The following is a 24969-nucleotide window of genomic DNA, read 5'->3' on the forward strand; positions in this document are numbered from 1 at the left end:
ACACAGGATCACCTCGTAGAACCGTTGCTGGTGAGTGCACAACTTCCACTCACCAATTACGGCTTTAGTAAGATGTAGCTTGTTGCTTAAGCAATGGTCCCATTCCTGTTGCCATTTTGATGTCAAGGCCTTCCTAATCGCCGTGATACTATCCTGATATGGAAGCGCCATGTTTGTTATGCATTTGCGCACTGCCATTGATGCACACCTATCCGCTGCTTCATTACCCGGTATACCAACATGGCTTGGTACCCAGCAAAACCTAATTGACCGGCCGTACTTGTTTAATGTTACCATGTGTAAAATATCCCCTATCAGGGGTTCACATTCGGATCTCACGTGTAGAGCCTTCAGTGTGCTTAATGAGTCAGTGTATATGACTGTGTTTTCGTGTTTGTCAGCGATGCCCTTTTTAACTACAGTCCATACTGCGCAGACTTCGCCTGTGTAGACAGAGACATGTTGTGAAAATCGAATACTTATTTCCCAATGTTCCGTTACGGCCCCCACACCCACGTGATTTTTTGTTTTAGAACCATCGGTGTAAAATTCCGTGTAATTTTCGTATTTGTCCTGAAGAACGCGGAATTCTTGTATAATGTGTTCGTGTGGGGTGTCTTTCTTCTTTAACTTCTAGAAAGAAAAAGATGGTTAGACTACATGTAGATGTCGTATTGAAATGACAATGGTATTAAATAATACCTTGTTATGCTGAGAATACGTAGGAATAGTCAGCAACTAAGGATATAATAAAAAATGAGTGTAAGTAGCCGTAAATAAGATGGGATGCAAGTCTCAGTGTCAATGTCGCCTGCTGCCATGCCGCCGCCAAGTACCATCTAACTTAACTGCAGCACTCTCTGCCGGATAGTGCTGAGTGCCTGAATTGAATAACGTGCCTCACTGCTCGTGTGCCGCTGCACATGGCGGGAGGGAGGGCGTGCATATCGTGGCACCTAGAATTCGGGAGGGATGAAAGCTAGGTCTAAGGAGCGCGTCTGAGTGCACATGTGTGCTGTCATTCTTGAGCACGCGGAGGTGAGAGCCGTGACCTCACTGATCTGTCCGGCCTTGATGAAGCTTTAGTACGGTGCAGTATCTCAGAATGTGTAAAGGGCAAGTTACACTCCAGCGCAGCTCAGATGCACGATGCACGGCACAGTTCTCCTACCCCGATGAAAAGTGTACGCTTAAACAGTCTATCGTCTGGTGAAGTCAGTATGACCAGCGGCATTTGGTGCACTTTGGCGCACTTTGGCACGACTGGCATGGGAGTAGAACATGTCCTATCTCACACCGCAGCCACTAAAGCAGAGTGCATGGTGCGCTAACTTGGCTAGCCAGCAGCATGCTGGCTTACAGTTCGGGTGCAAAAAAGACAGTGTTTAAGTTTGCACCTTCACCAAACGAAAAAGCGTTTGTTCTCCGTGCACTTGTGCAAATGTGTTGCGGCAACAGCTGATCGCTGTGCTGCTGTAGGCGAAGTTCAACATGCTGAACTATATAAGCGGCAAATCTTTAGTGATTCTGGCATCACTGGCCACTGCCTGATGTACTGAAAATGCCATACCATAAATTGATCCTGAGGGATTCATAATGACAACATGTCACTGCGTCAAAAGACAGCTGTCAACACTGAAGAGAGGAAACACAAGTGCACTGAGGCTGCACACGTTCGACGGGCCAATGAGAGTGCTGACACGTGTTAAGTATGCACCAGCCTTGCCAAGAAGGTGGCCGAAGCTCGCAAGGTCCGTCTCGCCCAAAATGTGTAATTTGTATGCTGCCCACCAGGAACTGCAAGACATCAAGCAGTGTCTGGGGGCCCTAATGGAAGAGAGTCACCCAACACAGACACACGGACGCCAAGCCTTCTGAAGAATACAATGAGCACCTCCTACATAATAGAGAAAATAGGGGGAAGGCAGGAGATGGAAATTCAAGACGATGAGCAAAATGAGAACAAGGTGAAAGCAGGAGCCAACGTTTCGAGAAGTGGACCTGTCATCTTCAAGGCGACATATACTTTCCTCGCCACAGTATATTTAGGTGGGGTTCTTCTAAAGGGGAGAGGGTGCAAAGCAGGTAAGTGCGGCAACGAGCTAAGGTGTGTTAGTGGCAAGGGTGTCGAATTGAGAATAAAGGAGTCCTGTGCACAAGGCCATGGACACGGCCTTCTGTCAATCACATGTCAACGGCCGTGTGCCAGCTGGCGTCTGGTGGTAGTGGGCTATTGTGTCACTGAAAGAGATAATAGAAGGAGCGACAGAAACTGGTGCTCGAAAAAAAACAAAGAAATATTGAAATGGAATAAATAAATAAATAAATAAATAAAAGAAAAAAGAAACGGAAAGAAAGAAACAACCACTAAGCAAACAAACTAAGTGTTGTTGCCTATAGCTTGAAATTTAGCATAGCGAATAGATTATAATGCTCCCTTTGAAACGTTTATGCCTATTGGTTGCAATGTCTTGAACTTATGGATAAGGCATGATTCTCTGTATTTTCTTTTTTTGTTCAGAACAGAAATTTGGCTGTAAGATGTAGGCTGTAGAGATGTAGAGGATGTAAGATGTAGAGTTTAACTTCATCAAAGTTATGACCTGGTTGGTTGAAATGCTCGGCGACCGCTTTGTCAAGCTTTTTAGCTGTGTCCGTGTGACGTCCGTTTAAACTGACGTTCATTGATTGTCCCGTTTTACCGATATATTGTTTCCTACAGAAGGAACATTCAAGCATATAAATCACATCCGGAATTGTACAAGTAAAGCTAGATTTGACTTCGTGTGTATAACAATTTGCGGTGCTTTTAATTTTAATGTCACTTTGAAGGTGCCTGCAGGTTTTGCACCTGGGGCGACAACATGCTTTTATTACGAAGGAATGATGTTGGCCGACTTTTGCGAGCACTAACATGTTTTTAAAGTTCCTGTTGCGGCGATAGGTAACCCTTGGTACATCTGGGAACGCTTCCGGGAATTTACTCAATGTAATGCCGTTCCCAACTGTACGTCTACTCAACTAAGCAGCTTCTGTATTATAAACAGCTACTTTCAGTTATCCGGAGCACTATCATAAAGACAATAATGAAGCAATTAAAGGAACGGCATGCCTCACATACACATGGAGACATAAACGAAGAGTACATCTGCTGTGTTCGTTGAAGAAAATAAGTGTGGGCACCAAGTTTTAATGGTTGGAGACATTGTGAGACTGTCAAAAAAATGTTTTCCTGGCCTGAATCAAGTTAGCAGATTTACAGGCTGCCACCAAATTGAATGATAGCTAGGAACTTGTTCAGCTGAACCGATTAGCACCCGTGCGTTAATTCTCTCAGGAACTGGTGTGCCTCTGTGCAACAGCCGTGCTTCTCCAGCATCACAATCATTCGGAATAAGAGTCCTGCACTTGCATCGGCCCCTCACCTTTGGCCCCTCACCTTTGAGACTTCAAAAGTGCTGTTATGCATTACATTCAAACGGAAACTGCTATTCGCTAATTTTTATTAGTGAATTCTGAAGTCGAATACGATCTGAACAGCAAATACCATTCAATTAGATTACATGTTTCTACTTCATTTCGCCTGCTGGCATGTTGAAGGAACATTGTCTGGCAGAAATTGCCAGACAAGCGACAGAGATTACATTGGTAAAGCCTTCCCGGCCTCCCCAATTTAGCCTGAGTACATAAGAAATATAATTTCCCTAACACGGTTGTTCATATTAACATACAATAATTGTCGATTCCTTTTTTTGGAAAGTCGATTGGTTTACCTGTAGCTGGTGCAGCTTTTAAAATAAACACGCTTATTACGAGCAAAAGTTGTCACTTTTTCAATCAGTGCATTTAGAATATTTGATAATTTTTCTCTTACATACATGTTGTGGATATATGACTATGTACCTTTATATTTACCTAGAAGTGCATTGGTCATCTGCATCTCTTCATGCCACGCATTTAATAAACCTGGTTTATTTCACTATAACATTGTTTTCTTTGATCATTGTCCCTGATCAATATTCCACCAACAAGAAGCGTGCATAAAATGACACAACATGAATAAAATTTTCTTATGCAGCTTCATGTTGCAGATAGGCGGCTTTTGTGGCAAAAATTATGTGCTACTTTTAGAAAACATTGTTAAAAATAGCTGTCCACCTGGGTAAAACTGCAAATGGTACAGGCCAACAAGAGTTGTGGGTGCACCAAAGCAAGTCAAACCATAAAAAATTTTACTGCACAGACTTTCTGCAATAAAAACTGGGCATCTGCCAGCGTCTGTGCAATGAACACGCACTCACTAGTAGACGATGCACTTGACAACGACAGCAAAACTGAAGACGTCATGTCGTATAATGCGCGGCTCAAATATGTATACGTAGCAAAAAGGCATCAATATAAATTTGGAGTTGAAATAAACCACCATTATAAGAGTGTATGTGTGCAATTGGTCTCACCGCCCGCAGCGAAATTACGTTGAATATACCGCGAAGCCTGCCTCCGCCCCAATCCAGTTCGCTTGCAGCACCAACGCAAAATTTTTCCACATGCGGCACCTCAACGGGCGAGCACCGTTTGGCCCACTCAACGATTGTCTAGTAGTACACTCTACATACAACACATGCACAGATGCCAATGTACCAGGGCCCCGATTTTGACAAAACCCTAATCTGCCCCGACAGCCTTTCTGACACGAAAATAATTTTTTTAAAAGATAAGCCCCAAAATGACAGTGGAGAGCAAACTGCACACCCACTATTTTACATATATCCTTGAACAATCCCTGGCCTCTGTTTCCCCTCTAACACCTCTCTTCACTAGTCCCGTCACACTTCATGTTCCAAGGAAACTGGTTACCTTAAAATGGGCCTAAGGAGGGCCACAGTGTCAGATGCATTAAAAACCTATGAAAATCTGCACTATTTAAACGTGCATGATTCAAGCTGAAGCGTTACGCATGAAGTTGAGAGTCTGACAATCTTCTCTGGTCCAGAGAATCACGCCAAAAAACAAAACAGATGACCAAGGTTGAAAATTCACTGACCAAGAGAGAGAGAGTGAACTTTAATGAGCACCAGCAGTTCAGTCGGCTGGGCCTAGGCCTCCCACGATGGGAAGTCGAGGTCTTGCCTCTTCGCCGCTTCGTTGGCCTGCTGGGTCGCCCAGAGTTGGTCGTCGAGATGGGAGCTGCGCAGGGCGGCGTGCCATCTCGACGAGAGGGTCACGGGATGAAGCTCTTGGTATTGATGTTTGCACTCCCATAGCATGTGGGGGAGTGTTGCCGATTCAGTTTTACAGACCTTGCACGTCTGGCTCGGGTAGATGTCGGGGTATATAGTGTGATAGCGTGTGAGGGAGGGGTATGTATTCGTCTGTAACAGGCGAAGGGTGGTTGCCTGTGCCCTGTTTAACTTGTGGTGAGGGGTGGGGAAGGTTCTTCTTGCGAGGTAAAATGACTTTACAAGGTCGTTGTATCTTGTAAGGCGGTCGCGTCCTGCGGGTGCACCTGCACCGTCTCCGGCACGGTTGACTAGTCCTCGTGCTACGGAGTGTGTAACCTCGTTGAGGTTGGTGAGGTGCGGGTGGACAACGCCGGCGTGTGCTGGGATCCAGACGAGGGCGATTTGATTTTCAGACAAATGCGGGGCTTGTCGTAAGATACGGAGTGATTGATGAGAAATACGACCTTTGATGTAGTTGTTGACTGCTGCGCGAGAATCGCTCAGTATGGTGTGACAGGCTGGGTCAAGAGTGGCCAGGGCGATGGCCACTTCCTCGGCCGTCTCGGCATTTTTGGTAATGATGCTGGCAGCATGTCGGAGCAAGCCGCCTGCTGTGGTAACCGCCGCAAAGCGCTGTCCATCTTGGTACTCAGCTGCGTCGACGTAGGTGACGCCCGCGGTGTTGGCGTAAGCTTTGATGAGGGAAGTAGCTCGTGCCTTCCTGCGTTCTTTGTTGTAGTCTGGGTGCATGTTTTTCGGAATAGGGTCGGCGTGTATCCATTGCTGAATGTCCCGTGGTATTGGGTGTTTGTCTCCATGTTGACGGTAGTAGGTGATATTAAGCTTGCTTAGAATGCTGCGGCCTGTTTCCGTGAGAGTCAGCCGCTCTAGTTGAGATCGACGTTGGGCCTCGATTAACTCGTCTAGCGTGTTGTGGATACCTAATTGTAGTAGAAGTTCCGTGCTGGTGTGGTTGGGTAGACCTAAGGCCTGCTAATAGGCTCCTCTAATGATGATGTCCAGTTTAGTCTTTTCAGCTTTGTACCAGTTGAGAAAGGGCGCAACATAAGTAATGTGACAGACGATAAAAGATTGGACAAGGCGGATGAGGCTTTCTTCCTTCATACCCCCTCGCCGGTTGGTCACTCGTTTCAGCAGTCTGGATGTATTGGCGGTCAGGCGAAGGATCTTTGAGATAGCCGTAGAGTTAGCTCCGTTGGCTTCTATGGTCATACCAAGAACGCGGATGCAAGGGACCACGGGTATAGGTCTGCCATCCCTCAGGTTGAGCTCTATTTCCTTGCATTGGCGTTTAGTCGTGGAGCCCCGCGGGGGGCGTCCACGGAGTGTGGGGCGGTATAGGAGAAGCTCCGACTTTTCAGGGGAACAGCGGAGTCCCGTGCCTTCAAGATAATTTTCTACGACATCAATGGCGTCTTGTAGGGCAGTTTCGATTTGGCCGTCACTGCCCTTTGCAGCCCAGATTGTAATGTCGTCGGCGTATATGGTGTGTTCAATGCCGTCGAGCTTTTGTAGTTCTTGTGCTAATCCGAGCATAACCAGATTAAACAGTATTGGGGAAATCACAGAGCCTTGCGGTGTGCCCGTGCTGCCGAGGGAGAGTTCCTCCGATCGAATGTCTCAGACCGACAGGAAGGCGTTCCGATTGGATAGAAAGTCTCTTACGTAGTTGTAAGTGCGTTCTCCAAGGTTGAGCAAGGAGATGCGCTCGAGGATGGTGGAGTGCCTTATATTATCGAAGGCGCGCTCGAGGTCGAGGCCCAAGATCGCCTTCGTGTGACGGGATTTACCATCTAGGATTTGATGCTGAAGTTGGAGCATACAGTCTTGGGTGGAAAGATGCTGTCTAAAGCCAATTATCGAGTGGGGGCAAGCACATGTGTCTTCGAGGTGAGCGTTTACACGGGTTAGGAGTGCGTGCTCCATGACCTTGCCTACACATGAAGTTAGCGATATGGGCCGGAGATTGGCGAGGCTAGATGGCTTACCGGGTTTGGGGATGAGAATTACTTTGGCCGTTTTCCATGTCGGGGGAATGGATCCCTGGCGCCAGCAGTTGTTGATGTATTCGGTGAGTTGTTGCACCGAGGGGTCATCTAGATTTCTTAGTGTTTTATTCGTAACACCATCTGGGCCTGGCGCCGAACGGCTGTTCAGCTTATGTAGGGCAGCATGAATCTCGGCCACGCTGAAATCTTCATCAAGGGCAGGGTTGGAGGTCCCTGTGTATGGGCCGTGAGGTTGAGTGGGCCCAGATGGGATGTACTTTTGTACTTCTTGTACAAAAGTACAAAAAGTACTTTTTCACTGACCAAGGTGAAATTTATTTAAAAACTCAGCATTTGGGCTCCCACATAGGAGCCTTGTTGAGTTCGTCAGCAACTGCTTTGTTTTTCACTTCACACATACTTTCGTGCCAGACAGAATGACGTACATTTCATTTGTGGCATGTTGAGCAGACGATACTCAGGAGGAGACGTTCTGGGCATACAATGCAATCAGTATCTTCTGTGAGTTCTAGATAGCTAACAATTTACACAAAATTTCACTTCTAACATCAAAAAGACTGCTATCTACACAACTGACTGCTTACTTAAGAAATGAAGGCAAGTGAAAAAGACAGTGAATATGGTGACAATGAAAAATTTGTAAAAATGTTCAGAGATTATGCTGAACTTTATCTATGAATAATTCTCAGACTTGTTTGCAGTGCCCTCCTTCGTCACATCCAAAGATAGCAACATGTGACGGTCCTACTGCTTTCAGCAGTTCACATGTCCATTGCGCTGCGATCATGTTCTAGATTCTTAGCACAGAATTTTAGGATAACACTGAAACATATGAAACAACTGGCCGAAGCTTCCAACTAAAGTTTAATGCCAGACACTTTGAATAGATATAAAGAGGAACAAAAGTAAAAAATAAAATGAAGAGACACCAGCCAATCGCATGGCAGAGTCGGCATGTATGCACTGTCGACAAATATTGAGCTGTCAATAGCTGCCATTGAGAAAACCCAATTTCATTTATAGATAAAGAAAATGATAGCATGCTCAAGCACTCATTCAGTGTGTTTCAGTATTAATTTATGACTCATGGACTACCAACTAGTCTGAACCAATGCTCTGCAATGACGCTGTGATTGTCGTCTTTAGTCCTAATTTCAGTTCATCGGTATGTCTCTCGATGCACTACGTCTGAACACATTTCTTGCATCATGGGATGCATGGGCTGACATATAAACATGGGAAAACAAGAAATCACCCTGTCTCACCCATTTCTATCACAATTATGCAGACTTGCAGGCCAAAATCTTTGGATAAGTGTTGCACACTGGAAAAAGCATGCCAGTGGATTTTCTTAGTCTTGGTCTACTCCTTGAAAGAGGTGAGAGTGTTTATGGCACCTTTGCATCACAACCTTCTCCTTATGCTGAGCTTCTGTGAGCAGTAACGCAACACCACTGAAAGCAGAGTTACATTTTCAATTACGCCCCACATATGCAACTGTCTCTTGTCTAGGTTTATTGGTTTACTAAATGAAGCACTAGTCTTGTCTTTAGCAGTAATTTAAACTAATATTTGTTGCATTATTGTCCAATTGGTCGTTGCAGCTGGCCATATGGTGTCTGAATATCACTGAAAGCAGTGCTGACACATAGTCAGGGCAAAACATTGATGATGTGATTAAGCTTAAGTTATTTTGGTCCCGGCCTTTGTACAGCAAAATCACAATATATAACCACTGTCACAAAAATCAACTCAAAAGAATAAAAGCACAAACGATTGTCACACTCAGTAAGCATACTTCATGTTGTGGGGGGTAGCGTTTGGTTGTGCTCTGGCAGCTTCACTGAGGGTACATTCAGCACTGCATTCCTGTGTCTTGATCTTATGAACACACCAAGCTGCCGTGCAGGCAGCAGTCTCTTTAAAGGGCCCCTCACCAGGTTTGGCCATCTTGGTCTGACAAGCACAGAGCATACATTGCACGATAATGATCGTGTCTGCAAAGTATTACATCACTACGCGACGCGGAAAGATCTTAAATTTCAAACCAAACACCACTTTTCCTTCTCGCGGCCGTGGCGCTCCACGCTGGATGGTGACGTACTCACGTCCCTGTGCCCACGTAGTCGTGTCCACAATGTGATGTTGCTCGTGGTGACACGTGACTTCCAGAATTATTAAAGACAACATCTGTTATCTGTGCAATCTGTTGCTTGAATTGACAAATTGAAGTTTAGAGAAACAATAAAACACACAAATGGAACGCCTGTGCATTTTTTGTTTTACTTTGCACCGAAGCAAGAGAGATGTACTTCCGCTTCGTCTGCTTGTTCCCACGATCGTGCGGCATGTGTGCGGGTACCGAAACTATGGCATTTTCTACCGTGTTCCAGCGCGTGATCACGCTCTGCGATCCGCTTGTTCTGCCTCCGTATTCGTGTAGCACTGAATTATACCGATGGCCATGTTTCCTTGTGCATAGTGCACAAAATCGTGCGCTGAGCGAACGAGACAACAGCTCGTTGGCGACGCCGTCAGTGGAAAAGCGTAGCGATCGGAAAAAAAAAAAAAAGAGAGAGAAAGCGAGGAGAAAAAAAAAAGAGGAAAAAAAATGAAGGCGGGGCTTGTGACATATGCGTCAGGCGATCCTCGAGGTCTGGTATGGGAGAACGGAGGGAAGGAATTTCACTTGCACAGGCTAGACAGGGCGAGTAAAGAGAGTTGCTCGCTATGCAGTGGAGCTCGCCTCCTGGAATCATGGGTTTGCGGCACTGAAACATTTATGTCTCGGCTATTAATGAGCCTATTTCAAAAATTTTTGTGGCACAACGCTCCCCAGAGGATATGTAACAACTTTTAGTGTATAACCAAAATTTGCTGTGGGGCCTGGTGAGGGACCTTTTAATGTTGAAGGTTTATAAAATCCCATTGGAACTCCAGAAGGCTTAACACCATGGCAATACATACACAGGTACTGTTCCACACACCCTTCAGTTTTCCTTGGGAATGTTGTTTGCTACACATGCCACGGACAAAGCCTCTTTCACAGGTGGCGCTGTTCACTAAAGCATTGGCGACACTGTACGACAGGTGCACAGTCCCTATATTGTAGCAATTGTTTCACCCAACTGAATGAAGCACACCGAGAAAGAAAGACTTGCCATAAAGCTAAAAATTATTACAATTTATCTACAATTAACTAACTATATTCATTTGAAAGCCCCAGCTCTAATCAAAATCCCTTAGTATTCATTGCATTACCACTGGATGTAGGTATCACGAATGTCATGACCTAGGATTGTATTGAACACTAAACATCACGACATCAATCACAGAACAGAAACTACAGAAATGTTATGGCTCACTATGTGATGGACATTAAATTATTCTACTCACAATTTGCTACAGCAGCGCGTCAGTCTCTCTAAGGGCCACTCAATGAAAAATTATATAATTAAGCCTCTGTTTCACACCAAGGTGCCAGCAGAAACATTATTTTTGCCACTTTTTTTTTGGTAAAAGAATACTGACTTGAGATTTTTGACTGGTCATCACTCTTCTTTTTATTTTAACCCCTTAATTCTTTCCATACCGCACCCACTGGGCATCGTTAGCGCACTAACGATGGTTCGAAACGCCACTTTCAGACACATTGCGCTATCAGACGTGAAGGAGGAGAACTATATTTTTGTTTTCTAAGCAGTTCAAGTAGCGACCGAGCATAGCCTCCACTATGACCGAGCTACAGGCATATAGAAATCCTTTCTTAATGCAAAGAAAGGGTAAGGCGTGCAGACACGGACACAGGAGCAGAGAAGTGGACAACACGAACTCCGCACGGCGGCCCGCGAACGGCAAACTGCGTGCGGCGAGTTGCCGTGCGAACGGGCCGAAAGCCGTCGGCCGGACATGTTGAGTGTCCGGCTGACTCCGAAAGGGACCAGGATATGCGGCGTTCGTGTTGTCCGCTTCTCTCCTTGCATAGTTGCATAGTTCGGCAGCTCGGAGTGGTCTCTCGTTCGCTTGGCCTTTCTCAATGTGAAGGCCCGTCCACGGAAACTCGCCGCTGCCGTTCGCGGGCCCCCGTGCGACGGCGGTTTTGCTCGCGAACGGTGAGATTTCCTCGCCATAGAGAGGACGGGCCCAGGACCCATTTGTGCGGCAGCCGTACGGCGAAGCGGCCAATCAGCGACCGAGGAGTGGTCACTCTGGCCCCGACGGCAGCCTCACCGCCTAGCTCTGATCGTTCGGCGCCGCCGATATCGTCGCTAGGCTTTTTCCGGTTCACTTCAAAGCTAAAGCTTACGGCGCTTCGGAATGAATCACCGACTCTCACAATCCGCAATATTTTCTTACCGTTGTTGTCGCTCTTCGCAATAATTATAATAATCGCGACATGCACTCCGAATCGGAAGTTGTTTACCTCTGCTGGCAGAGCAGGCATATGCGCGAGCAGACGACGCAGCATAGTTTTACGTCACTATTTTTGTGACCCACGTGACCAAGCCGTGTTGCGTTTCCTCTCCTATGACGTCATAGCATCACCCGGAGCCCAGAAACTGAAACCGAAATCGCTCGGTATAATAATGCCATTATTAAATTATTTATCGGGTACATATAAATCCCGCGGTGTGTATCGTGCTTCCTGAAGCAGTACGCAACGCTTGAATTGAAGAACGCATGAACGAAAATTTTCATGTCTCCACCCCTTTTAAGGCTCTGTTTGCGATAATACTGATGCCTTAGAGATTCTCGAGCACTAATCTATCACTTTAGCTCGACTTAGTATTTGCCTTTAGTGTCCCTTTAAGTATCCTTAAGCGATTTGAATGCGAAATCATGACTTCTCTAATTGGTTAAGCCCGTAATACGTGACGTCGCACATTGCCATGTGTCCTTCACAGCTCTACCTTAATCCACCTTGCTCTAATTTGTACTAATCTTAATCCACTTTAATCCATCTTAATTCACCTTCATTCACTTTACTTCACCTTAATTCACTTTCCTTCCTCCACTTTAAGTCAGCTTTCTCTATCTTGTTTTCTAATTCTGTATTACTACTGACGTCATATAAGAGGATGATGATGTCACTGATGATGACCTTCGTTACCAATCACTGCATACTTTTCTGCCTCATAGGACCTAGAACGCTTTTGCATTAAAGGGACACTAAAGTGAAACAATAACTCAGTGTAGACTGATGAAGCATTGTTTCAGAACCCTGCAGGCAGTCATTTCAAAAAGATAGTTTGATTATTAGATGAGAAAATGAAGGTCGAAGTATCAGTATTTGAATTTCGCGCCGAAACCCCAGCGCCGGCACGTCACCGTGACGTCAGGGCTTCCAAAGTATGTTTTCGCATTTGGGCAGCGTTGGCTGAGTAAAGGTTCCCGAAACTTGCCATGTTTAATATTTGGTTCCTTTAGAACACAATGTAGTCAATTTGTACCGCTATATATAATTAGTAGGCCCTAGAAGATGCCATAAAAATCCATGACGTCACAGCCACCAGGTGCGGGAACTTAAGTAGGCGTCGCCACCCGTATTTCGTTGTTGCGCTTTTTCTGGCTTACCAAACGTCCTATCGTTGCAAGAGTGGTGTTTTTGGTGTTGTAGAAATGTAATTTACTGATGCAGAAGAAATCATTTTTCCCTTTAGTGTCCCTTTAAAATTTGGTGGAAATCACGAAAGAACAGCGTTTTCAAGCCACACTATCTCCGGGACGGTGCAATCATGGAGGAAAGGAAAAACTGAGGAGAGGCTCTACCCACTTAGTACACTGGAAGAACAGTGTGGAGGAAGTCGCATGATAATTTTTCTATGTAGCAGCCACATTGTCAGGGCACAATGGTGGTTTTGTTATGGTGGTGTGCACTCATGCGTGTGCTGCCCTGTAGGTCTCATACCGTGGCAAAGGTGTCGTATGTGCAAGATTGCGTTAGCCTCCATTTTTTGTTCCGCTGTGTTATCTAGACCATGCTCTCCCGGTTGTTGTTGTGGCCCGGTGGGACTGGAAGTGAAAAGTGTGAAGCGAGCGCGCATGCGACACTGTACACCACGTACCACGCCACGGACGAAGGACAATATGGGAATATATTGGTCATCTTCGGTGCATTCATCCTAATGTTTCATCACAGACTGAAACCGCTGTGCTTCAGTATATGTACGATAAATGCCTTGCAGGTCAGTGACAGCTGTGTAGTGTTCCTGCTTTTGACAGCGGACGATGCATTTGTGGCACATAAAACAGCCACGTTGAAGAAAGGGAAAGAAGCGGTTGCTGCGAGTAATAAAAGGACAAACCCTGCATACCGCAGACATCTTATCTGTGTGCTCAAGGGGTGCAGGGAAGTGAAGGTTGGTGGATGCAATGCAAGAGTGAACAAGGCTCGACAGAAGAATGTATGCCTATGCGCACATCAAACGGCTGGTGGTCGCATGTAGGCCTGGTCAACACACAAGCCGCACGCATATGTGCTTACTGTTCGGCACCACACAGAGGATACCACAGAACTTAGTTTCCGTGAAGCTTCACTTACCGTGAGAACAACACATCTCAAGCTGCAGTCATTGTTTTTAAACGCGTAACGACGTTCTCCCGTGCAGGCCTCTCCATTGGCGCACTGAGGCTCGTCACATCTCCGCTGTGCACAGCCGTCCGAAACTTTTTCATAAAGCAAAACGATTATTATGAGGCTACAAACAGCATACGTGTTTGTTCTCATAAACTGCTGAGGGGCTAGCCATAGGTTGTGATGTGCGTAAAGTATGCTGCTGGCTATTGCCTGTGCATTCTTGCAGTGCAGTGAGAATGCACGGATTCATTTTCAGAAAGCCAGCAAAAGTAGCAGGGGACCGGCCTCACAGCCTAACTTGCAGAGTTTATTATGAACTCCTTTCAACGCTAGAGCACTACACTCGGACGATATGACTTAGGCAGCATTATCGCGATGGCATACACCGCAATTGAGTCCACAGGTCGGATCACTACGGCACAGAGAAAGAAGTATTTGAGGAGAGGAATCTGCTAGGCCGCGACAGCCCGCGCAAGCATCCCGATGAAGTCACGAAAAGACGAGGAGGAAATAATGACAACATTCCCAACGCATCATCTGTTGTGCTGCAGCGAAAACTGCATTTACATGTTGCTCTTAGGATATGATGCACAAAAACTGTGACATCATCTCGTATGTTGCCTCTTTGTAGAGCGCACCACGTGCGTTTTGCCTTCTCAGCGACCCAACTTATGACAGAGGGCGCATCGGCGCTGTGCCCGACAGCGTGACTTTAATGGAATGCCCAAGCAAGCACTGTTTCGCCTTTTCAATAATTCATATTCCGTGCACTACAGTGCGCACACGTTCGCAAAGCACAACGTGGTTGCGCACCAAAGGCGAGAAATGCAAACAAGAGAGGAGAATATGCCCCAACAAGATGGCGAAGTAACGCCAACTTCCGGCGTCACTGATCTTCGCAAAGAGTAACATCAGGACTCTCTTTAGCTTTTCCTTCCTCCATGGTTGCAACCACGACCTACTGTGTATATTGACCTGCCCAGTTGGTGGCGCTCTGCGGAGACGCCTGCGCCAATTCTTGTTCCAGACGTCGCTGCTAAGGAGGCGCTCGAGTTACACCTCCCATGCTTCGACAGGTGAATGGTTTCAGCACATGCAGGCGTGCTGTACAATTGCTTCACTCGCTCAATGTGCTGAAATTTAGGCATACTTTGATTTATTGTAATGTTTGTGATAATGAGAATATTTATCTACACTTCGGCCAACATTTCAAAGCATTTATTTACAAAAGAAGCAACTGAACCAAAGCTGGTGCATTAATTGGTTCTTCAGCAAATATCGTGCATGTTTATTTTTTTGTTTCGTTGGCGGTGCAAGTAAGAAATGAGATTATTTATCATACACGAGCTTAGCAAACCTTATTATGTGCTCTACAGTAGAGCCTTCCTGTGTAATTAGTATTTCGAGCGGTTGCTTGGAGGGCAGTTCAAATGGTTTCAAATGGTTTTTTTATTATTATTATATTTTAATATGGCAATAGCTCATAAGCTTTAGCGTCTACCTCATGTACGTAGAAACAGGACTCCTGTCTCGGCTACATCAGCCCGCCTTTCCAAGTTATAGTGATCCCCGCAATCGCAGCTACGACGGTAGAGCGTGGGTCCTCTAGCTATAGCTTTCCATGCTCCACTGAAATATCGCTATATCTTCTTCTGCAGCTCTTACTATATAAAGCTAGCGTTAATTTTTTTTTCATGCTGCTAGATTTGTTCGGGAACCTTTAACAATTATGTTGCATCCCGGAGAATGTTTAAAGTTCATTCTACTGTTCAAGAAAGTAAACAATAAAATTGAAAGGCCTGGCATCCAAGTCTAGGCACCGTCAACTTCGTAATCTTCTAAACTCTCATTGAAGGTTAGTGATGGATCTGTTTGTACAGATTGATGACTTATTGTTCTGTCACAGGCTATGCAACACGGGTAATGTATATGACCAAGGACTGTTTATTTACTGCATAAGAATTCGGCTGTATAACGTACGTGTTTACACCTCGTTCCACTTTCTTTTTGCTGATTACATGCGGCTTGCTTCTAGTACAACAGGCGCTGCATGTGTACCTATAGTAGAAAGGATAGAAGTATTGAAAGCATTGCATCGCCTTCAGTTTTTATGTTTGATTCTGGCCCAGAACTATCTCAAGTGAAGTAAAGGCGATATGCTTCCAATCTGAACTTCATTGTTAAGACAAATAATGAAAACGTACGCGATAAGCCACCAATGGTAATACAGTTTTTTTTTTTCTGCAGGACAACATATTTGCGTGAATGTTAGTTGCAAAAATATTTTGTGCAAGCCTTGCCTCGATTGCTCACGCAGGAAAATTTACACCGACAGCGAATGAATTCAGGAAATGCCTCGAAGTGAAAATAAATGCGTGGGTACATCTCGTTAATCATAGAGCACATACATATAGCAATTTAATGCATGTAGCTGCATCTTTGGCACACCAAATAACACTAGGGCATCCTCACCTTTTCTAGAAACTGCATCCATCTTTTTCGCACACATGCGTGAACCGGGAACTCAATAAAAAGTTGATGCCCGGCATCTTGCTTTGCTGTGATTTACTTAAAGGCATGCAGCAGTATGGCATTAACGTTGATTTTACTGAATCAATGCACGTTTGCTCATCTTCTTTGTTGTGAAAAATGCATACCCACGCAAACATCAAGGCTTGGCGAGAGCAGATGGCAGCAAAAGTGTGGTGCAGGTGAGGTAACTGGAAGTGCCATAAAGGTCGTAGTGGCAGAAATATGAGCTAGTACAGGGGTGCTGGCATTCTGCTCGCTGGAAAGGGCAGTATAGTACAGTAGGTCATGGTTTCAACCGAACGCTGCCATCTTAGTCTCATTGGAAAGTGCATTTCTCTGTCTTCAAATTTGCCACTTTGGCTACCTCTTCCATTCAGAAACAAGTGCACAAAAAGCAAATGAGTGAATGTCATTCTAGAGTCTCCGATTGGCCATGCCCACCACGCGAGTCTAGCAGGATTTGCCATTGGTCCAGCGCTCGCTCCGTACAAACGTCATCTGCTCTTCGTACTTTGCGTGCTCGATCATGCGAGATGCAAAGAGCAGGCGCACAAGCTCTTTGCACCTCGACCTTCATGATGTTGAAGAGTGTCAAAATGGGCACGACGTGGACACCACAGAAGTGCGGCCGACCCCTCCATCACTGGACCTCTCAGACACATGGCTAAGCATTCCGAGCATCGGTGACACAGACTTCACAACGAAGCATTTCACGCATGGAGCCCTCGGTGACATGGATAAGCCATTCAAGCATTGGTGCCATGACCAAGCACATCGTGCGCATACTCTTCAGACCCGTGGTTGGGAATTTAGCGCACAGGACTCGGCGATCAAGAACCTCGTGCGTATACTCTTTAGACCCACGGCTAAGCATTTCGCACATTGGCTCCATGAACTCGGCGATCAAGCACATTGTGCGCAAACTTCTTGGACCCGCAGTTAAGCATTTCACACATCGCCCCTCAGATTCGGCAACCCAGCATATTGTGCACAGACTCCTCGTATTCGCAGCTAAGCATTTTGCACGTTGGCTCCCTGGATAAGGCAATCGAACACATCACGCACGAACTCTCCGAACCCACAGCTAAGCATTTCGCACATCGGGCATTTATTCTATTTATTCATGTGTTTTTATTGGACACGGTTTCATGAGCTACAGTGCAGGTTGGGACCTCCTAGCTTTCTTGGCTTCATTATTTCAATTTGTTAACACCCAAAGTGTGTGTCTGGTGTGAAGTTGCTAAGAAAAATGAAAGTGCTAATTAGGGAAGGGGGCACCAAGAATGTTACATTTACCTATGCTCACAATATTCAACAAACCTTACACTGCATTCTGTAAGCTCTCCAGGCCCTCACAAGGTTCAAAGGAGAAAAAGTTTGTAAAATACAATGTTCTCAAAATATGGTAGCAGGTGCAAAAATTAGGCTGCAATAACACAGGGTAAACCTCAACATAAGTGCTGGCTTGCAAGGCATGCATGTTTCAGCTGCATTTCTGCCCATGTACCAGTGCCTTTTTCACGTGCAGTTAGCTTCTCAGTTGTTGTCCGGGAAACGAAATTCAAAATGCTGCTGAAAGTCTTTGTTTAGCCATTTGGTCATTGCTGCAAAAAGACATACATGTGCTAATGAATGTGACAGAGACATTAAGTGAGTGATGCTAAGGAGCAAGCCTCCCTGCTCCAGTAGAAACAGCCGTCAGCAAGACAGTATGCAAACACAATTCTGAGACCCACTGTGCTTTTGTGGGATATTGTGAAACATTTGGTCTGTAACCTGGCCGATATGCTCTTCACAGAGCAGTGGAGAAGGCTGTAGACAGTTTGAGGTTAGGGAGTTGGTCTAGCTGTTGTGTGGCCCAGTTTATGCGAGTGCTACAGTAAAGCGCAGGACGATTTCACACGCTGCTGTATCGGCCAATAACCGGAAACGAAGGATGCAGGTGGGTTCCACGAAGAGGGGACGCCGGAGACACCCACGCGTGGAAGGAAATCGGATTAGTGGTTGCGCTGTAGAAGAGGCGCCAAATCTGCGCACTCGCTCGGAACAAAAGGGGAGACGGTGCGAGCTGAAGGGGAGCGTTCGGGGAGACGGGCATGAAGATAAAAGGTAGGGGGTGCTTGATGTCATCGCCACTGCTAACGCTCATGCGCATCCCACATGTCCCGTCGACCTTCTCAGTCACGACTGCACTTTGTGGGCCTCGCCGCCAGACGTGGAAACTGGAATCAAGGCCGATACTCGGAGCCTAACATAGGGAAGAGGGAGATGATACATGTCTTTGAGCAAACCTATCCCCTGGCGTGTTGTAAAGTGTGCCACTGTTTCCACCAATGCTGTGTGCGGCACAAAGGTTGTTGCGATATTGGATCCAATGGTGTGAACTTGCATGTGTGATTGGCTGGTTTGTGATTCTTTTGTGCAACTGAGGGTTTAAAAAGTCATGTTTTGGTTGTGTAGGGGAGAGCGGAGCTCTGGGCTTGGACTTGGACAGATGCCTTGGCATTTGAATAAAGCGCCTCTTTACCGGACAACTGCTCTTCCTTAGCGCTGCCACCGTGCACTCGAATCATCGAGGGACACCGACTTCGGACCTTAAACACCTTCCTTCCTTAACTAGTGTTGAAGCTAGCGGAGGATAAAGGGAAAGGAAATTAACTGATGTCTTGGGGTAAAAAAAGGCAAGCAAAGCCTTTCAGACTAAAGGCAAAACACTCCACAAGCTATGCATTTGATAGGACATCAATGACTACAGCCCTGGTGCCTTTTGATAACTTAATATCGAAGGTACAACTTTGAAAGCCATTTTCTCAAAACCGGTTTTGTTGCCTCCTGCTGATTTCCTCGCGACTGCTCGATCCATTTCAATTCTGTATTTTTTACTATGTTCATTGAAGTGAAGTTCAGGGTGTGACATTCTTGCTTTTCCAGTAAAACTTTTTTTGAATTAATGATTCAACTAGTTGTTCATAGTCTAGATGCCTGTTCAGCCACCTGATAAACAATGAGAACTAATAAATCATGTTGTACATAAAAAAAAAATCTAAAGATGTCACACACTCGGCCATTCCTTTTGGAATGCACAGTGCTTTCAATGAGTCTTCCTTATTTCTTCATGAATTTTGAAAAAAATTGACAGAGGAAGTGGTAATGTTTCTGTGATGTTATCATAGAAATTTCAAGGTTATATCTCAACAACTTCATTACTTACAAATTTTGTCTTCTTATGGGCTTGTCCCAAGACTGAAGTCATTCAGTCTTGGGACAAGCCCATAAGAAGACAAAATTTGTAATGAAGTTGTTGAGATATAACCTTGAAATTTCTATGATAACATCACAGAAACATTACCACTTCCTCTGTCAATTTTTTTCAAAATTCATGAAGAAATAAGGAAGTTAATTTCGAGAGCCATGCCCCCCCTCGAATGAAGGTCAAGATCCTTTAAGCTCTAGAAGAAATACTAGTAAGCACCAGAGCGCCCTAAATAACTTACTGTATTACTAGTTTCTATGAACAAGTTTTGGTACCCGGCAAGTGGATGTGTCATGATGTCACGACACACTGGCTCGTTACGTTTCTGCGTTTGCTGCGGCTGCCCAATGCGAGAAATGTCATCACACATAACCTTATTGCTACACAAGGTCAGTAACTTTTGCTCTACGTCACAACATCACAATAATGGTGACAAGACCACTTGCGACATTTTGAGACCAATTATAATATCAAATAAAAAAGCCGAACCTCGACAGAACGACGACAGATATGACAAAATATTGGATGTAATGAAGTAAACATAAAACGCTTTTTTGCCAATATCAGTGTGTAATGAATATATTCTTTAAATGAATACTGGACATAATGAAGGCATTCTTGTGCCAGACGTAGATTCAGTATAAGGTGACTCGACAGTATGAGTGTTTCCAAATCTTCATACATGCTCATGGTCATCCATTCACACGTGAGAAGCACATAACAAAGTTTCTACAACTTGGAATATATGTCTCAGTGCTCCTTCAAATATATAAAGAAATAGGAAGCCTGTTAAAATTTGACAGTGTCACTCTCACGTTGCACAGACATGAAAGGGTAGATCAGATTTGCACTCGACAGCCATGGTTTTCCTGGCCCTCACACTGAAGTTAGAATAGTGCCCCCAGGCCCATTCTCATCACAAGAACAGTGTTTCAGATAGTGCAAACTAGGGCTTGAACTTGTGTGATTGCAGGAATTGTTATGTGAACACAGGTCGAGTGTTCCCATTTTACATTGGTACACAGTGCACATGGCCGTCCTTTATGAAAGGGTACACATGAGCTTGTGGCCTGTGCTCTGTGGCGGCAAATTAGAGCACTAGCAAGGGGAAGCGCGTCTGTTTTTGGCGTCATCTATTGGCAGCCAGAATCACCAGACATGGCCGATAAGCAAGCGCCTGCTGGATTTAGCTGGACTCCCTCCCCTGCATGACTGCTGCGCAAGGAGCGGGTACCTGCAATGCAGTGTCTGCTCCTAGTAAATTGCACTTGGTATGCAAGCGCACTGGAAACGTGGACATGTCAACATATGCCTGGTAGTAATTGGGCACTCCCAGCATATTTTAATGCATAAGCATACTAGGGCTACTTCACTCCGAAATCTGTCTGCCCGTCTGTAATAAGTCACATGACGCGCTCTATAGGTATCCATGCTGTCCTGTGGAGGTATATATGAGAATGCCTTATGACTACTGAGATTTACTATTATGACTATACTTGTATATAGGAAGTACTGATGAGTAATTAAGGTTAATAAAATGAATTATAATGAAATTAGTTCGCGCTACCTGTAAGACTAACGACAGGTAGGGCAGCCTAATGGAGATTGATTGCAATGAAATTACTTAAGCATAAGAACAATTATTTGAGGGTAATTGAGAATAGTGAGCCAAGTTAAAATTATTTCAGGTTAAATTATTTACTGCAATAAGGAGTAATTAAGGGTACTTAAGATTATTTGGCCTTGATTTTTGAAATCTTGAATGTTTTAAATAATTCAACTACAAATAAATGAATAATTTGATGATTATGCAAATGTGTTCATCATATGGCTAATTAAAGTGAATTATACAGTTAACTAGTAATAACTAATTAATTGATCAATTAAGTAATGTTGCCACTACATGAATAAATAGAGTAAATAACTATTTAATGAATTAATGGATTAGCTTAATTACCACCTCCAATGTTTGTTGCGAGTGCATCATTCTCTCCTAAATTGCTTCGAATCAGGTGAGGTTTATTCGTGCTATGCGGGAAAGTGGAAAGCCAGAGTTGCATGCTGCAAAAAGATATGCAAGGAGTGCAGTAAAACCTCGTTAATATGTACCCGCTTAATAAGCAATTCCGGTTGAAATACAGCAGCAATGAATCCCCCCCCCTGCCACCACTGAACTATGTATTGGCTGCCCGCTTAAGCCATAGTCACTTACGACATGCCAAACGGTTAGTGTGTAGCATTTTCTTCGTTTGTTTTGGCACTTACAACTACAAAGTCAGCAAAATGATGTGCGCAGACCATAGACAGGGAAATTGCAGCACACGCACACAACTTTTCATGGACGGCAGTTGCCACCAATAGTGACGTCAAAACATGGTGGCCATGATGTGTTTCCTGCTCCCATAGCCTCTGGCGCTTTCACGTTGTCCACGCCAACAATGTGGAAGCGGATGATGGCCCTTCCACATCCGACATGGTGCATGCATTGACCGTCATGAGGGTGTTTGCAGAGAAATGGGGCCTGCTGGGGAGAAACTAGCTCGTGGCCTTACGGAGTTTGAGGATGTAGTCGTCACTGCTAGGCCACCAGGCAACAAGTGAAAATCAGATATTTTTTTCCGCTTGCTTGCAAACAAAACTTGTCTTCGTGTACTTGAGTGTGAATAAAGACGTAGTTCTCTTCTGGCCGGTAAGTCTTCAGCCACTCATCTGACATTATCGGTTAATTAGTACACTGCTTAGTGTGTACCTGATCCACGTTCCTTGCCAACCACATATTATCGAGGTTTTACTGTACTTAATAACTACCGGGCAGCGTATTTTGGCACTTCCACATTTCCAGTGTGCTCGCGCACCAAGCATGGTTTTCTAGCTGCAGACGCTGCGCTGCAGGCTCCCCCCTTTGCGCATCCGTCTAGCAGGGGAGGAAGCCCAGCAAGCGCTTGTCCATCAGCCGTGTCTGGTTATTCGGGCCACCAATAGATAGCCATCACAGTGCACAGGCCATGCGCTCACATGTCCCCTTTCATAAAAGATCACCGTGTACATTGCCATTAAAATTGCAATTCTTTGCCTTGCCTACAACACCTGTACATGGGAACAACACACATACATCAACTGCAACAAATATCATGCATGGTTGTTTCACAATAAGCCATTCGTTCTCTTCCGCTGGGCAACTCCTTGCTCGAACTTTGAGTGTGAGCGACCTTTTTTTGTTTATGTTTTCCTCTGCAGTGCTGTGTAAATTTGTATAGTTTGTATGCTGCGCAACTGCGAAATTCCCCACTGCTGCCATAGACCTAAACAATGATGTGGTATGTAAAAATAAATACCGTAAATACAAAATAAAATAGAGAGTTCTGTTACTCTAACAAAAAACGACTGATCAAACATTGTTAGAACAACCAATTGCCCTAATAAGGATGGCAGCAATAAACTGTTATGTGTATTTTCATTTCGAATTTTTAGAACAATACCTTTATGTGTAGCAGATTCCAAGTCTACAGCGTTGAAGCCACTTAGGAAGACCTTCACTGAAAAAGAAATACCAATTCATGTAAAAAGCAGCAGAGCACTGTTGTGCCAAACGTGAAAAAATGTAAACTGTGCCTTGAAAGCCCAGCTTTATTTAATAAAAGAAGAGCCCTTTTGTAGATCAGTGCAAGCATGAAGAACAATGTCTGTTGAAAATGAACACATGAAGGTCCTCAAGGATTTCCAAAAACAATATTTAGCCAATTCTGGGATTTCGTTGGAGGTCACTGAAGTGTGTAGAAGTTTACTCTCTGTCAGCTGCAGTGGCACTTTATCGTGAGTACAGAACATCCAGTCGACCCGAGTTCGAACATTACCAAAGGTTATTTTCACCATAAAAGCATCCACCCATGCTTACAAGGTTCCTTAGTACTTGTAATTATTTAATTAGAGGCTTCATGTCTTCTCCACAAACACTTTACGGGACTTGCCAGTAAGTACACGTGCCTCACTCACTATTGGCAAAGTTTTAATAAAACTGCCCCTGCACACACTGAAGAATGTGGACAAAACAAAACAAGGCAGAGCATGAATGAGCTTTAAACCTTTTCTGGCCGTCTGTTGCAATTTAACGGCATACCAGTTTTAAGCTCACAAACCAGAACTGAACAAAGCGAGAGAAAGCTGGATTCTGACATTGTGTGTACTAATCCAGCAAAAAACGCAGGTGTGCCAATATTGCTAACAGAGCTAACAACGATCTTCACATGGAGCTTTCCAGTGAAGCTGAACATGCAAAGAAAACTGGATGGCTGCGTCTATTCAGGTGTATAATGCAGTCATAACCTTTGCTGTACCAAATGTTTTGTTGGCTGCCATAGAATGTACGATGGTTCACCTTTCAAGGTGAAGGATGTAAAGTTAGAAAACCAGAGGATAAATAACAGTTTTCATTCTAGACAACTACTTCAGTTTTACTAAAGAATTCCTCAAATTTCACCTTAAATTAGCAAATGGTGCACTTTTATTTAAGCAGAGCCAGCTATGTGGCATGCACTTGGCATCTTATGTTCATATTTCGTTTATATTTCCAGTGGCAGTCTCAAAACACCATGCAATAGGACAACAACGCCTGTCTTGAGTGGCTTAGGCCCTACCAGCTCGAAGTGTGGACGTCCAGGTCTTGTACCGCAACGAATCACACTGAGTGGGCACGTAAAGCTTTCCGCCAAAATGCCCCCCCTCGAAAGAAGCTACTGACCCAGGCCAAATTTAATGAGTGCAAACGTAAGTTTGCCGAAGCCATAAAAAATTCACCGATGATTACGATACGGCCTAATGCGAAATCTGAGTGCAGCACTATACGTGTTTTCATTTCACAATATATTAGATGGGGCGGACAATCTGTCTTGTGCGGCACATTGCAAACGGAGCGAAGTATGGCGCAACTGCCTCGCTAATCGGGAGATCGTGAGAGGCAGCACATGGGCGACGTGAGGGCGCGATTCACAGCAGCCAGTGCAGACAGACCTTCCAGATGATGCGCGCTACTCTGGCGCCATCTCGCAGCCATCGTCAGTGCACTATACGTTTCTTCACACACTTCTGCCATACCTTCCTCCTCTGCTTTTCGCCTCATGGTTCCGCTGCAGGCTCCTGCTCTGCTTTTCTCCCCTGCTGAACTCGCGTTGGCTCTTTCATCCTTTGCTGTGCTCGTCCACTCTGTTATACCGACGCCAATGCTCGCCACAGGAATAGGCACCTGAGAGCTGTGCTCTCAAACAATGCATGTTTCGGAGTCGCTAGAGCCCCACCAGCTCGGCTCGTGTCAGTGTCTCGTGCAACGACGATTCGTGCAACGCTTTGCAGTACGTAGAT

General features: G+C 45.0%; 1 protein-coding gene across 2 annotated transcripts in view; it reads right to left on the bottom strand.

Annotated features, from left to right (window-relative positions):
* Gclm (Glutamate-cysteine ligase modifier subunit) overlaps positions 1-24969 on the bottom strand; it is a 78176-nt gene that overhangs the window by 40342 nt on the left and 12865 nt on the right. Inside the window, exon 4 of one of the 2 annotated variants that reach the window (XM_050196022.3) lies at positions 23094-23150. The exons of the other annotated variant lie outside the window; for it this stretch is intronic. Coding sequence (XP_050051979.2) covers positions 23094-23150 — 57 coding nt within the window. The remainder of the gene's footprint in view (positions 1-23093; positions 23151-24969) is intronic. 2 annotated transcript variants of the gene reach the window in all.

Source organism: Dermacentor andersoni, chromosome 1 (assembly GCF_023375885.2).
Source record: "Dermacentor andersoni chromosome 1, qqDerAnde1_hic_scaffold, whole genome shotgun sequence".
Taxonomy (NCBI): Eukaryota; Metazoa; Arthropoda; class Arachnida; order Ixodida; family Ixodidae; genus Dermacentor; species Dermacentor andersoni.